This window comes from Magallana gigas, chromosome 9 (genome assembly GCF_963853765.1).
Source record: "Magallana gigas chromosome 9, xbMagGiga1.1, whole genome shotgun sequence".
NCBI lineage: Eukaryota > Metazoa > Mollusca > Bivalvia > Ostreida > Ostreidae > Magallana > Magallana gigas.
Window position 1 is genome coordinate 40987929 of NC_088861.1, and position 15703 is coordinate 41003631.

At 34.7% G+C, this 15703-nt stretch overlaps 2 protein-coding genes and 1 non-coding gene across 13 annotated transcripts in view; all 3 read right to left on the reverse strand.

Moving 5' to 3' along the window:
- LOC105320499 (intermembrane lipid transfer protein VPS13A) overlaps nucleotides 1-11875 on the reverse strand; it is a 76246-nt gene extending 64371 nt beyond the window's left edge. For 9 of the 11 annotated variants that reach the window (XM_066072236.1, XM_066072235.1, XM_066072242.1 and 6 more), the window contains exons 1-12: nucleotides 11740-11875; nucleotides 9127-9255; nucleotides 8265-8308; nucleotides 7832-7852; nucleotides 7420-7462; nucleotides 6999-7193; nucleotides 6152-6219; nucleotides 5907-6065; nucleotides 5096-5194; nucleotides 4661-4718; nucleotides 4404-4525; nucleotides 3855-4036 (exon numbers count right to left, since the gene is read on the reverse strand). In XM_066072236.1, the coding sequence (XP_065928308.1) occupies nucleotides 3855-4036; nucleotides 4404-4525; nucleotides 4661-4718; nucleotides 5096-5194; nucleotides 5907-6065; nucleotides 6152-6219; nucleotides 6999-7193; nucleotides 7420-7462; nucleotides 7832-7852; nucleotides 8265-8308; nucleotides 9127-9223 (1088 nt within the window). In that variant the 5' untranslated portion in view covers nucleotides 9224-9255; nucleotides 11740-11875. Of the gene's footprint in view, nucleotides 1-3854; nucleotides 4037-4403; nucleotides 4526-4660; nucleotides 4719-5095; nucleotides 5195-5297; nucleotides 5310-5906; nucleotides 6066-6151; nucleotides 6220-6797; nucleotides 6826-6998; nucleotides 7194-7419; nucleotides 7463-7831; nucleotides 7853-8264; nucleotides 8309-9126; nucleotides 9256-11739 lie in introns of those variants that run through there. The other 2 variants (XM_066072244.1, XM_066072243.1) reach the window with 2 other exon arrangements.
- On the reverse strand, nucleotides 163-2759 carry LOC117691570 (uncharacterized). The gene is made up of 6 exons (XM_034477884.2): nucleotides 2599-2759; nucleotides 2318-2406; nucleotides 1898-1957; nucleotides 1411-1473; nucleotides 1153-1206; nucleotides 163-756 (listed from the first exon to the last, which is right to left on the reverse strand). The coding sequence occupies exons 1-6, from the start codon at nucleotides 2625-2627 to the stop codon at nucleotides 164-166; spliced, it is 888 nt and encodes a 295-aa protein (XP_034333775.2). The 5' UTR covers nucleotides 2628-2759; the 3' UTR covers nucleotide 163.
- Trnas-aga (transfer RNA serine (anticodon AGA)) lies at nucleotides 10679-10751 on the reverse strand. The gene has a single exon. It is a non-coding gene; the product is annotated as a tRNA-Ser (tRNA).
- Nucleotides 11876-15703: the final 3828 nt, after the last annotated feature.

A 15703-nucleotide genomic window follows, 5' to 3' on the forward strand; every position in this document is an offset into this window, starting at 1 on the left:
TGCTCACACCTGCAAAGGAAATCTGACTTTTTCTGTCTAGAAATGATGCTATTCTCAAATTAACTTCTTCCGGAAGGTCAATCAAATTTCTGGAACAGAATAACAAATTACATGTAATTATGATTAATTTTAATTATCATGAAATGTATAAACTAGCTTCTATTCAATTATTTTTCTTCTCTAGAGCATTCAAGAGCTTTCCCATCATTTGCATCTTCTCATCATGCATCTCTTTAATTTTTTCCAGCTTGTTTCTCTGAAATTCAACTTGCCTTTCTTCGTATTGCTGAAGCCATTCTGTGACTCCATCTGTCTTCCTTTTTTGAACATCTTTCTTATTTCTAGTGTGTTTCTCTTTTGAACTGGGGAGCTGTTCATCAGAGCTGGAAAAAGATTCCTGCATTTGAGATCTATCACTACCTGAGAAACTACCAATGGTAAATTTAGGCCTTGACCCTGCTTTCATTCCATATAATTCACTGAACTCCTCAAAAAAGGCACATGATTTTCTATCATTTCCACTTCTGCTATTGTGGTCAATTGTTGCTCTGTATTCTCTCTTCAGTGACTTGTATTTATTTTCACATTGTCTGGCTGTTACTAAACACCCAGCACTTTTCAACTCCTTTGCTATTTTGTCCCAAAGTGTTTTATGAGATCTTGCTTCGGAAAATTCCTTCTCCAACTTCATCCTTGCATGAAATAACAGTTGAGTCTCTTTCTTATTCCACACTTTTGGCAATTCTTTCTCACTACCTGCAAAATAAGATATTTTCATAGGAAAAATCATCAGACTGCCGGATAATAAAGCAATCACAAAAATAACAGATTTTTAAAGAATGTTTAGAATATACAAGACTGTCACATTATGAGCCATAAATGTAATGATTACATGTACCCTGTTTAATTTACAATTTCATTTGACATTGCCCATAGTTCATAAATAGAAATGAAGAATCTAACTGTAATTTAACAAGCAACAAATATATGACAGCTAGTATATACAGATGCACATATATGTAGGATAAATATGATACAAAATAAAAATTATCCAGTTTTCTTACTTTGTGTATTGTGTACTGTAAATATCATATTTTTAATTAATTGGATTATATTATGTATTTGATTTATGTTTTGTATATCATATCTTACTTGTGCTTGGTTCAGAACCTGATTCAGGACTTGGCATGGGTGTTTGAGGACATGCTGAAAGTCAGAATAAACATATACATTTTGAAAAGGTTTTTTTATACAAAGCAAACATTATAAAACATGTACAATGTATCTGCAGTAGCTCTCCTTTTTTTTTTTGTCATGTGAGTAATTATCTGGAATGATCAGATGATTCTGTAGGTTTTTAATAAAAGTACATCACAATAAATATCTACATCAAATATATATTCAACTTACCATGAACGAGGTCATCCACAACATTTCCAATCGACTGTGTTGACATCTTCTCTGAACAATCAGCTAAAACATAATAATTTTACTCTGAGTGTAATTTGGTATTTGTAATCAATTGTAATTAAGTGATAACTTTTGCCTTTAATTTGTTCTTTTGATGCTTTAGATCATTTATGTTTCACAGCTAAGTCATTAAAGGTTTAGGCCTCATTCTGATGTCAAATGGTAAAAGTAATTGATTAACAATTTGGTTGTACATTTATCAATGACAATATGATTAAGTAACAAATGTGCAAACCCCCTTAAAAATACACTCGACACCAGATAATAATCATATATATGTATCTACCCAGTATATCACTTTGCTTTTCAATTCTTGAATTACAGTTTTGATTTTGAAACAAGATTCCATTTCTTTCATTAATATTATAAAATGCATGTTAAATGCAATAGCCAATAATCCATTTATAATAAATAAATAGACTGGTACCCGGTAAAGGAACTCCAGTTTCTTTTATGTTTTTCTTTATGTCAGCCATCAATTTCATATCTGAAAAGGTCAATAAAGCATTTTACTTCAGGCAGCTTAAATTCCTGCATTGAATTAGGAACCAAACAACAAGAAACTACACTTGTTTTTTTGACAGATGTATAGTGTAGTTCTCCTTTATCACTCTATCATTTGAATATCAAATTTAAAAAATAGCTTATTTCGTACATGCACAAGTGACAGCAAAATAGCCAATTAATTTACACTGTTAATACTGGTTAATGTGAACTAAAATTATTTTTTATAATTAGTAATATGTTCATATTAACTTTTTTCAAAACCATTCGAGTTTTTGACAGTTGTCTTAATTGATTATTACAGAATTGTGATTATAATTATGGCATACATTTCATCACTTACCACCTTCTTGTAGTCTAGTTATGATTGGAGCCGGTAACACAACTGTAATCTCCTCGTCCGGATACACTAATGTAATTTCCCGCCAATAACTATCAATGAAACATAACATGCAATTTTATACATTGAAAATACCAATGGCTTGGCAATACGATCAGTTTAATGATAAACAGCGAAAATACTTATATTTTTTAGATGCCCCAATAATAGATTGAGACAGATTTCATTATTACCTATCAAATTAATTTCTTATTTCTAAATCTTACACAATTACTCAGCCTCACCTAACTTTTTCTCCCGCGCCGTCCGCCATCTTTGTTCTTGTAAACTCTTGTCAAATTGGAGAGTGGATTCGTGACCTAGTTCGACAACACGCGAGTTGTGTTCGAGGTGTTTTATTTAGGAATCCGACTCGAGTGTGGTGACTCGTGTTTAAATCAAATACGCCCATCTATTTTGCAGGCTAGTACATTTCATAACCAAATTGAGTATGTAAGCCCAGCTATCGCATGTGTCTCGGTGCTAGTGTATTCATCCGCTGAAACCGAGACATGTTGTTTTCAATAAAATGTGAACATTTTTAAAGACGGCAACCATTTCGAATCTGCAAACTTGTTTTGTTGACGTACAGTTCTGCTCGAAATTGAAGTATGTCATCTATTTTTCTTGAAACACATACGAAAACTTTGCACTCATTTGAGTTGTTTGGCTCCTAAAAATGTAACTTCCGGACGTACGATCCCTAGATGGCTTTCGAGCTTCGCTCGACGCCATAAAAAATTCTATTCCCATACTGAGATAGTGAAAAAAATTAATTAGAAAAGAAAGGATGTCCCAATCTAATTAAAATTAGATCTTTGATCCGCTCCTAATAGATCGCTACACAATTAGATCTTTGATCCGCTCCTAATAGATCGCACCTGTAGCGATCTATTAGGAGCGGATCAAAGATCTAATTTTAATTAGATTGAATGATGTCCTGTCCTTATCTCATTCAGCACAAAATGTAAAACACTTGTGCATTTCAATTTTCGAATCAGTAAACACAATTACATGTCACAGTTTGTGAATTGGAATACCGTTTGAATGAAATTCTTACTTTCATGTTTTAACATCTTCAGACTAAAAAAATATTTATGTCATTCAAATATGAGTCAGCGCCAGTATTTCAATTCTTTTATCAACAATTCGAATCTGACTTACTTTACATAAACTTCTAATAAATGCATTATTGCAGTAAGTATAAAAAATGCCTGAACTTAATGATAATTCACTAACAGAAACATACTGTGGAATCATTAAAATTCGTGGGGGCCAATTTCGTGGATTGCTTAAATTTTACAGGTTCGAGGGGACGTAATTTCATGTATTTTCGTATACATACAAAAGAATTATGACTTAATAGCCCTAGTTTATTAGTTCGTGGGGGTGTATATGAGAGGTAGCCACGAATTCCACGAAAATTGAGCCACCATGAAATCTAATGATTCCACAGTAGTTACTATCATGACAAGACTAGGACAAAACAAGATGGCAGTACTTGTACTGTACAATCCTGGGCCAGGAGTAAGGCCTGATGTTGTGCTCCAGTACCGATTCATAGGCATACCTCCACCATGACCTCACACTTGACTTCACGGAGGATGTCGGCCGGAACTTACGATATCGTCGATTTACATCCAACCTTTTGGAAAACTCTAACCACTGTGTTGCACTCACATACTGAAAAAAAATTACAATAGAAGTTCTACATGCACACCGGGACACTTAGCAATGTATCATATACGGTACACTAGAACCGATATCTAAATAATTATATATCAAATATGCTGTTCACAATAATGTAAATGTATAAATTCCTCAAAATTTTCACTTTGTACAAATCAAATAAAAGACACAGACAACAGCATTTGGGGAAAACAATTTTATCATTAACTTTTTATGTGTGGCACAACACATCTAGATCTTCACTGCTCGAACACATGCATGTCTTGTTGAGTCACTCTCTCTTATTGTCTCTTTCAGTTCTCTCTCTCTCTCTCTCTCTCTCTCTCTCTCTCTCTCTCTCTCTCTCTCTCTCTCCCCTCACCTGACTTCGGGACATCCTGGCCTCCGCGTCCTGCACAGACAGCTTTATGTAGATCTTTGGCATCTTGTAGTCATCAATGTTGTACAAAATGACCTTGGCCTCTGCTGAAAATGGGGTCAGTACTGTCCAACAAAGATATTATATTAATTTAGTACATCACTGTGATATCTACAGCTTAATATTCCATTGTCTCATTTACTTTCTTTGTTAATACTAAGTACTGGAATGTATTAAAAATAATGATGTCAGTGGAATACCTGGGGAAAATTTGTCTGCTGAAATCATCTTGGATCTGATGGACTGTTTCAATAGATTCTGTGAAAAATATATCAAATTGAAATCAATTTATGTAACTAAAAGGTAAATAAATATGAAATAGAAATTCTAAAGTCTTTACAAAGTTTTATTGACATTTAACATATTTATTAAATTTTCTGTATTCATTTGATTATTTTTCTGTAATACATGTAGAAGAAAAAGGAGGCTCTAACTTGGGACCATTCTATTTAAAAACCAATGCTCTACCGACTGAACTAAAGAGTTAACCCACTAGCTGGAGTTAGTAGGAGCGTGGCCGTACTGAGCCTTTAAATACACACTATTATACTTGTATAGTGGCTCTAACAATAAATGAATGACCACGCATAGATAAGTACATAGACTGAGTACCGATTTGCTGAATCAGCACTCACCTTCCAGCCCCCGGACTGAACCAGACCTGTGTCCCCTACAAGGTCACTGCTGCTAACCCGGGAGTTCCAGTACAGGGAAAAATCTGAGATCCTCCCCAGCTGTAAACAAGAAAATCATCAAAATTATACAGAAAAGATCTAAAATCAGGTGAAAAATTTTACTGGACAGGTTCTCAAAATAACATTAATGACTGGTACCCACCTTGTGTAGGATTTTTGACTGGTACCCACCTTGTGAAGGACTTTTGACTGGTACATACCTTGTGTAGGACTTTTGACTGGTGCCCACCTTGTGTAGGACTTTTGACTGGTGCCCACCTTGTGTAGGATTTTTGACTGGTACCCACCTTGTGAAGGACTTTTGACTGGTACATACCTTGTGTAGGACTTTTGACTGGTACCCACCTTGTGTAGGACTTTTGACTGGTACATACCTTGTGTAGGATTTTTGACTGGTGCCCACCTTGTGTAGGACTTTTGACTGGTGCCCACCTTGTGTAGGATTTTTGACTGGTACCCACCTTGTGTAGGACTTTTGACTGGTACCCACCTTGTGTAGGATTTTTGACTGGTACCCACCTTGTGTAGGACTTTTGACTGGTACATACCTTGTGTAGGACCTTTGACTGGTACATACCTTGTGTAGGACCTTTGACTGATACCCACCTTGTGTAGGATTTTTGACTGGTACCCACCTTGTGTAGGACTTTTGACTGGTACCCACCTTGTGTAGGACTTTTGACTGGTACCCACCTTGTGTAGGACTTTTGACTGGTACCCACCTTGTGTAGGACCTTTGACTGATACCAACCTTGTGTAGGATTTTTGCTGAGCTGTCGAGCTCTACTTCCTCCCATCTGTCGTTTGTTGTGAACACATACAGCCCTCCCAGAATTCCTCCTGCAGCAAAAGGTTTACCAGGATTGGAAACAATGTCCTCATATCGCACATGGACATTGCTTATCTTGATCTGAAATAAATCACCTACTTTAAATACACCATGAACATAGTAAATTCACAAATATTTATGAAAAAGTATCATCAAGTGAGCTGTACCTGGATGTTGTTAAGGATGTACTTCCCAATCTTCTCAAACAGACCAGGGTGCTTCTCTGCTTCCTTGGCTGCACGGAAAAGAAATTCATGTCTAAATATAAATGTTTCCTATAGACCAGTACTTTGAAGATAAATCAAAACAATTTATCAACAAATGTTTATTTAAAGTAAACCATTATAAACACAATATAATATAAAAAATATAAAATTTACAACCATTATATTCTGTAATAGGACTCATACAGTTGGCCTGTTTTAGACATACTTATAATATAAGCATGGCCTTTTTTGTCATATTTGTACAGCAGGAACTGTTTAAAAGATATCATGCTTATACAGCATTACCCTTTTGGATGTCCTGCTTTTATACACAGCATTGACAGCATGAAATATCAAGCTTTTACAACTTTATTTGAGAATTCATATATCACAATATGTCTTGTACATTATTGCCTGTTTCAAATATTATGTTATTTTTACAGCATTGTCTATTGAAGAAACCATACAATACTTACTCAGCATAAATTATTTGAGATAACATAGTTACATGTAATTACCCGTTATATACAAATATACATGTAGCATTGGATGATAAGTTTATAGATGGTTGAGCACACTCAGTATGGCCTGTTTGAGATATACTGACACACTTTCTGTATGACTGACGGGTTGAGCACACTCAGCATGGCCTGTTCGCCAAGGAGATATCATACTTAAACCCTTTCTCTATGACCGACAGGTTGAGTGCACTCAGCATGGCCTATTTGAGATATCGTGCTTACACACTTTCTGTATGACTGACAGGTCGAGCACACTCAGCATGGCCTATTTGGGATATCATACTTACACACTTTCTGTATGACTGAAGGATCGAGCGCCTTCAGCATGGCCTGTTTGAGTTTCTGCTCTATCTCCTCCACCCTCTCTTTGTTGTAGGTATCCATGGAGACAGGACTCAGTAGGATGTATAACCCATCCAGCTCCAGACGGACTTCTGTTCCCCCAAACAGGTTCCCCCATGGTATAGATAGGCGAATGTAATCTATAGTAAAGAATCAGCTCCATGTCACTGATTGTTTCAATGTAGCAATGTGTTCAAGTATGTCTGTTCTTAGACTTTTTTCCCTAATGTTATCTAACTATTCTACATGTACCTTTGTTCTGAGAATTTAAACTAACTTGATCGGAAGTGTATGCAACATCCATATCACTTAAAGGAAAATCAAGTGAGGTCACTGACAATGTTAAGGCATCAATCAATAATTTACCTAGATGTCCGACCTTGACCTCAAAGGCTTGCTCCTTTCCCAGCTGTAAAATAAAAGGGAAAGTTTTGCAATATGTCAAGATATTCACAATAATTTTACTGAGATGTATATTGATTAAAATATCTTGTAACAATTCTAATTTAATTATTATTTTTACATGATTGTATAAAATTGACATGAAATTTAAAAGCCAAATATAAAGTCTATAAGTTTATTTAACATCTGTTACTAGTAAGCTCTGGTCTTGGAATCCACCAGCTATATTTCTTACCTATTAAGCAACCATCCACTTTATGGAGGGTTGAGGGTCGCGTGTGTGTGTGTGTGTGTGGGGGGGGGGGGGGGGGGTAATATTAATAGAGTGATATGTAAATGTATATCAGTCTTTAAAAATTGAATTGAATTTCCATACCTGAAGAGTAAGGGCATCCTCCTGAAAAAGAATAAAAATTTAACATAAGAAAATTCAAAGAATTAACATAATAAATTAATAATCATTATAATGGATTACTCCTTGATTGCATTTCATTCCTTTAGGTAATAAATCTGAATCACAGATAATCTCTTCATTAAGAAATGAATTAACAGATCCCAATATGTTATCTAACATACAAGTACATGTATAGTCAATGCCGAGTATTGATTGGTGTAAAGGCAATGACAGATAGACAACATATCTAGTATTACATCTGATTCAGAAGTGAACAGGTACAGTCAAGTAATCAATGGAGATCGAGGCAGATAGAGGTGAATATAATAACAGATTAGAATTACTCATTCAATACACCAGGAATCAATGGGGAGGAGACAAGGTTGTATTGTGTAGAAGTCTTTATCCTACTCACCAAAGCACTGGGCTTCAGCACCAAGTCCGTCAACTCGACTTTGCCTGAAATTATATCAGATTTGTTTGAAAAGGTCATAATATCATCTCTTTAAATCCGACAATTTTACATGACAGTTGTACATCTTTCTATTGGTCTTAGACTGTCTCTCTCTCTCTCTCTCTCTCTCTCTCTCTCTCTCTCTCTCTCTCTCTCTCTCTCTCTCACACACACACACACACAAATTGTTTTAAATCACTTATAGTCTTCTTGTTATTACCGGTATACAGAGGAATTTTAATGAAATGTTTGGTACTGCAATATAAAAGAACATTCAATATCAAAACAATTAAATTAAACTAATGCTTGCCACACATTTACAGATTATGAAGTGACAAATAAATAACTCCTAGGTCAGTGAGACCTACATCATACTGCTGTTTGTCCGTTACAAAAAAGCTCTCCAATATACATAACGATAACCTTCACACCTCTCTCTCTCTCTCTCTCTCTCTCTCTCTCTCTCTCTCTCTCTCTCTCTCTCTCTCTCTCTCTCTCTCTTCCCCTCTCAGGTACTACGCTTAATATACCGGTATGACATGAACTTTTATGAAACAAACAGCTGCATACATGCAACCTAGTCCCTACACTTGACATCCTGTTTTTATCATCTAAATGAATATTAATAACCCAGTATCAATTACAAGTATAACAACAGACAATAAGTACATATATGTCATTGTACAATTTTTAAATTTGCTAAATATTGAATTCAAGAAATATGAAAAGATTTGAAGATAGAAGACTTGACCTGAGATAGAACAATGTCTTTTTAATATAATTTAATGAAATACTACAAGATGCGTAGAGGTGTTAGTCTGACCTTTTAACACGCTGTAGTTCAGGTTGTCATGGTTTATGTTCTCCACGAACCCACCCACGTACTCGTTGATGAGGTTCACTAGGCGGTCCTTAATCATGACTTCTCCTTATATTACACGCTCCATATCCACTAAAACAAAAACATACAGAATTAAAACAAGTTAACATTGCAACAAATAAACAAGCAGTTTCCGTTAGTTTTCACAGCTATCAGCCACTTCTTTCTTCAAGTATTTCAGCTGATTGTTAGCTTCAAGAAGCTTAAGGGTGAAAGCAAGTGATGCATAATTATATACCTGTATCATAAAATACTACTTCAATAAGATATCATAATCATGACAGTATGCAGGTTTGAACCTTCATGTACAGTTTGGTGAAATTAAACCTCAAATTCTGAAAAAGAGATGAGAGAAAAAAATATCAATTTTTAGGACTTCAATTTTGCTCCAAAATACTACTAAAAGGCATCTATTCATCAAACAATTCATATACTGTACACATATTTTTTATTTTAAAAAAACCAACTATATTTAGAAGAATTCTAAGTATCCTACTATATACTGAAGTGTTTTATATCCGTTTTGTATTAACTACCAGCACTTGAAAATCTAAGGGTTGGAATAATGATGGTATTATTTTATCATTTATCACATGTTTGCCCTGAACCTTGTTGTTGATATCAGCTATGCTGTACATTGTTTATAAATATTTTATATTGTGTTTCTAAGTTAAATATGTCATGCAAAAATATTTAATGTATAAATAGCAAGTTTGATCACAAATTCTACTCCAGTTACAGTTGTTTAATGCTTTAATATAGATTGAACTCCCTTTAGTCTGACGACAGAGGAACTCTGACTAGTTTAGCCTGAAGGTAAATTGTGGTCACTTGATAAATGGGATCAAGATGAAGGAAAAAGAAAAACTCAGATTTTTTAGTTTGATAAATCAACATGAAATTCTATTGATTTGTTAATTTTAACACACACACACACTTTGTATTTAATGTGTTTACATGCTGTACACTAATTAATTCTTAATTGGTGTTTGTAATTAAAAAAACCCAGCAATTTGTGTATATAAATGTCTTTAATGCTGCCCCTAGAATCATCAAAATAAATGTTGTAAAATTTTAAGGTACATGTATCAAATTCAATTCCTCTCCAAGATCAAAATCAATGGGGGTGGGGGGGGGGGCTTCAAACACACTACAAGTCATATTAATCAGATTCTGTTATCAAAGTAAGACATACACTGCAAATAAGATGTGCATTTTCCTTAGTGACTCTGTCTTACATATGTAATGGGATGGGAGAAATAATGACAGACCAGACCGAGATTCGAACCCGGGTCCCCTGAATATCTAGTCAGGAGCTCTACCAAATGAGCTATCTGGCGCCGGCATTCAAACTGGTCGCACCGTCACATTCCTCCCCCCTTAAATGATCTTCGCCCTCAAAGATTACCCCAGGCTCTTCTCCTTGCAGGAGTTCACCTGTCAGTTTCAGGAGTTGGTCACAGCACCAAATGTAACAGGATGGGAGAAATAATGATGGACCAGACCGGGATTCGAACCCGGGCCCCCTGAATCTCTAGTCAGGTGCTCTACCAACTGAGCTATCTGGCGCCGGTATTCGAACCGGTCTGACCATCACACATATAGATTAGAATTATTTATAATAGATTTACAAATTTATTTGAAGTCTAAAACTTTACATTCAAAGTAGATCAGAAAATACAGCCAAATCAAGAAATGTGCATTGCAGATAAACTTTTGACTCCCTCTTGTTCCACTTGTGGATGACTAAATTGATTGAGTTAGGTGTATGTGATGAATATAAATATGACAGGTGGTGAAATTAGTCAAGTCTCAACTGGTACTCGAACCCAGGGCCTCTGGCGTACTGTGCCGGCTCTCTAACCACTGAGCTATTGAGATCCGATATATTGACTGACAGTCACACATCTGTTAACCCGGTGACATTAAACAATACTGTTAAAAGATCTGATATTGATAATAAAAACCATAGAAATTTGTTCCCTTTTACAAAAGATAAATGTAAAATCAAACCTGATGAATGAAATCCATGTTTCTATAATTCATGAGGTGCATATCATTAGCATGAATATCTTACTGATAAGAGTTAAAATTGTGAAGCTAAACATGTAAGTAGGATAATATAAAAATAATACCTGATGTCATATGCAACAACCATTTACTAGCAATAAATATATAAACTGATTAATGATTAAGTTCTGCGTATCGATATTGCAACCAGTAAGTGTTATCACTTATCAAGGTGCAGATAGGATTATCTTCAAACGCACTTGGCAACAACTGACAAGATCAACTTTCTACTTTCACTTTCAAAACGCCATATACAAAACACAAATATATCAAGTTATGCCGCTTTTAAGATATCCCTAAAATACAAAGACTGAAAATATGCTTAGTTACCAAAATCATAATTTATGCATTCCTGGTTCTTGCAATATTGAAACCAAAAATTGATTCTAAATATCGATATTGAAGTTTTGACATTTAACACAAGTTAACTAAAATGGAAATGTCACTGTTGAATTAAATCGATTAGCATGCACGTCGTAAAGAGACCTGTTAATGAAGCACGCATCTCCTCCGACGAAGAAACAGCTGCAGTCATCTTCACTCGATGTAAAAATCAATGAAATTCTGATCAGCGGTCGACAGAAACAAAATAAAAATTTAGACAAGTCGTACAGAGCTAGGGTCGATCTGTCAAAAAACATTGCTAAGTTGTACGTAAAGAACATTGTCTAACATTTATTATTAAAGTTGTTTTTTTTTAATTCTTTTTTTTGTTTCCTGTTTCTTGGGGGGAAGGGGGGTTACAATTTTGGGGGTTTTTTGTTTTGGTTTTTTTCATTTATCTTTTCCTTTTTTTTTTGCTTTTTCTTGTTTAAGGTTTTCATTTCTATGAATGCTTGCATTTTTTTATGTAACAAATTTTGGTATTGTGGTTTTTTGAGAACATTTAAAAAAAGAAGAAGATTTTTCCCTTCTTTGAAACCCTTCTGAGTCCAAAGGGTATGCCCAGGGGTGACTGTCACAATTTTTTAAAAAGTTCTTTATATTTTGTTCTATACTATTCTATGCATTTTTGAACAAGCTTGATTATCGGTAGAACTACAAATTAATCTATTATGTCAGAAAGATTTTTTTCGTTAGCTCGTTTGAAAATATTCATATCATTATACATGTATATATATTCGATCTTATACAAGAATGCGTGTTACATTGTAAATATTTTCCCCCGGTGTAAAGTAGAATAATGGCACTATATCAGTTGTAACTAAATTGATCCTTGGGGAGAGGACTAAAATAGACATACACCTTCAGCTTCAAACAAACACATTTTTATAAAATTTAGACTTTGTAAACATAGTTTTGTAAAAAAAAAAAAAAAAAAAAAAAAAAAAAAATCTTTAATTTTGTTTATTTTAATAGAGAGTATGGCATATAACACGTAGCCTGATGTCCATTCCTATTATTTTTTATTTGCATAATAAAATATTTGTTAAATTGAAAAAAAAAATATTTCAAATAAACTTAGAGTGAAAGATGGGATATTTTTTCTACTAACAAACTTTAAAATAATATGGTTAATAAATAATTAACCTCCGTAATATTTGTCCATAAATAACTAAACTTAATTGATCGAATATGTTGATAAAACTGAAATATATCGCATATACAAAAAGTAAACCATTTGATACTTGGTTTCTAAATCATCATCTTAGTGAAAATCTATGTTTCATCATTTAATTTTTCCTCAAACAACTGCTCAATGATTTCGTATTCTATTTCCAATTTTTTAATGACGCAATTCAATTTTTCTCCTTCAGCACACAGTTCGCCTTTACCATTCATCTTTTATTTCCTCTATAAAGAGATACAGAATTACGATTTAAGTTAACACATTAATCTATATACAATTCAAATGATATTTTAGATAAATCATACACATAAAGTGATCAAGTGATACAAATGTTCCATTTGTTCTACACAAGTCATATGCGCGAGAGCGCTGCACATAGCCGTTGATATTGTGCGCATGCACGAACTAACAGTTTCGAGTTTAGAATTCTGAAGTTTCTTTCCTGAGATAAAGGTAAAACGGTTAGTGGATCGCGCCCCAGAACAACCAGAAAAAGATCTGTCTCACAAAGGTCACACAGTTCTGCTCCAAGGTCAATATGAAATGAATTAACAATCGTGTTCCACCATTCATTGTGGCAGTCAGAGAGAGCGCCGCAGGACAACGTAACGTGACAGAAAATGTCCTCATATGTGGAATTGCACAGATGACACGTTGAAAGACATAGAGTTTTTGTTGATACAATTAATTTGCAAGTAAACTTGAAGTTTCGAATATCACTTGCGTTATCCACGAATGACCAGATGTTACAAGGTTTGTTATGTTGAAAGAGTTGAAACGATGAAAGTCGGGATCCATGAGCATTCGTATTTGTCGCTGTTGAATGTGGAAGTCATTGATCGTGGATCGAACAATAGTTTTCCAAGAATATTTATGTGGGAAGGTACCTGTGGTCATCCAGGTAAGCAGGTAAGTGTGTAAGCTGTATTTCCTGAGAATATCGATAGTATCTGGAATGAAGCCCCTTGGATCTGCAACCAGCTGTGTCAGGAAGGAGAAAAGTCTTGAGATGAACATTTGTTTTGAGAGGCACAGAGTGCTCATGTTGCATAGCCTTCCTAAAAACATCAGTTTTCTGGCGTCAATTTCGGCATGGATGGGGAGTATATCAATAAGTTGTTCACACATGTCAGATCGAGTGAGCTTGGGCAGATTTAGGACAGCCGGTGTAATGAAGAATAATGACCCCCGTAGAATAATGACCGGGGGTCATTTTTCTACGTAGAATAATGACCCCCCGGTCATTATTCTACGCAGGAAAATGACCCCCCGGTCATTATTCTACGTAGAAAAATGACCCCTTTGCCTGAAGAATAAGTGTCATTTTCATAAAAATGAGCACACTCCACATGAAGAAAAGTGACCCCTGTAGAATAATGACCAGTGGCGGATCCAGCGCCGGCGCGCCGGGCGCGCGCCCCCCCCGTTTGATTTTTTTTTTTTTTGGTGGATGATTTTTTTCTGATCAAATAAAGTCATGCTTTACTTTAATATTAAATTCAATTTGTAAAATGAAAAATACAAAGATTTATAATTTGTAGGCATATTCATGTAGAAGTGTTATTTCATTCGATATAGTTTAGTAATTAAAAAAAAAATAGGAACGGTTCAACTTGTGTACGAGTGGACTTCTTGTGTAAGACTCGGTTTATGTAGTACATAATATTCACAGAATAATTACTCTTCTATTACTTATTCCTGTGTCGAGTGCTACTGTTGAACGAGGAAACTCAGCAATAAAACGTATTAAATCGTCCCAGAGAAGTACTATGGGACAGGACCGGTTAAACGCCCTTACTCTTCTCCAAATTCACAGAGATATTCCCCTAGACTACAAGAAAATTGTCGACATCTTCATTAACAAAAACCCAAGAAGAATGGTGTCTAACAATCCATTTAAATAAAACAGCTATAATTGTGTACGATATTTTGAAGTATTTCTTGTTTTTATTTATTTTAATTATTTACGACCGACAAACTCATTGGTGCAAATTTTCTCCTGGACAATTATGACAAATAACAATATTATTGAGTAAAATTGCAAAAGCCTACAAAATGAATAAAATTTAGTTAAAAGTCTTATCCCGGATACAATGAAATAAATACTTCTTATTTGTAAGAGCTCAATTGAAACTTTCTGCAGCTTTTGTTACTTCAAAATTAAATGTCTCATAACATTTTGGTAACATTTCTAGTGACTAAAATGACGGGAAAATAAGTAAAAATTGGCCCTCCAGACAACATGATTTTGCCTTTCAAAATATCTGGACCCCCACCAGGGCTTCGCCCTGGACCCACTGGGGGCCTCAAGGCAGCCCCCAGACGAGTGCGGGACGGTTCGCCCCTAAAGACCTTTCGCGCTGAGACGTTTCGCCCCGAGATGTTTCGCGCCTATTAATTATGTGGTACAACAGTAAATTGATATCAGCATGGAGAGCCTCCAAATAATGAGTTATAACACCTTAGGGTAATTAGAAATTTGATGAGACACATAATTATGATTGCTTGATTTAGATGTTTTGCGGCTTTTAATTATGTGGTAACAGTAAATTGATATTAACCTACCATTGAGAGCCTCTAAATAAGTTTTAACACCTTTGGCTAATCAAATTTTTCTAATATATGATTATAATTATATATATATATTAACATCGGATTATAAATTTCTGTTAGCCATACTTTTGTGGAAATGCCGAGCAAAATTGAATTATTGTCGCCCTGTACAAAAATTTATCTGTTGTATATATATTCCTTAGAAGAGAAATCATTCTACTGACAAAAATTAATGATTTATTCAAATCTTATTTATCATAAAAGTTTAATTTCACCTTTTTAGCTTGACATGGAGAGCCTCCAAATTAGTTATAATATCTTAATTAG

Bases quoted from the DNA above. Each gene is read 5' to 3' on its own strand.
- LOC117691570 (XM_034477884.2), bottom strand. From the start codon at position 2,627: ATGGCGGACGGCGCGGGAGAAAAAGTTAG. The intron at 1,207-1,410 runs GTAAGTTGAATA...TCTGACTTTCAG, and splicing joins TGTGGATGACCTCGTTCATG to CATGTCCTCAAACACCCATG. The intron at 757-1,152 runs GTAAGATATGAT...CTTATTTTGCAG, and splicing joins AGGTTCTGAACCAAGCACAA to GTAGTGAGAAAGAATTGCCA.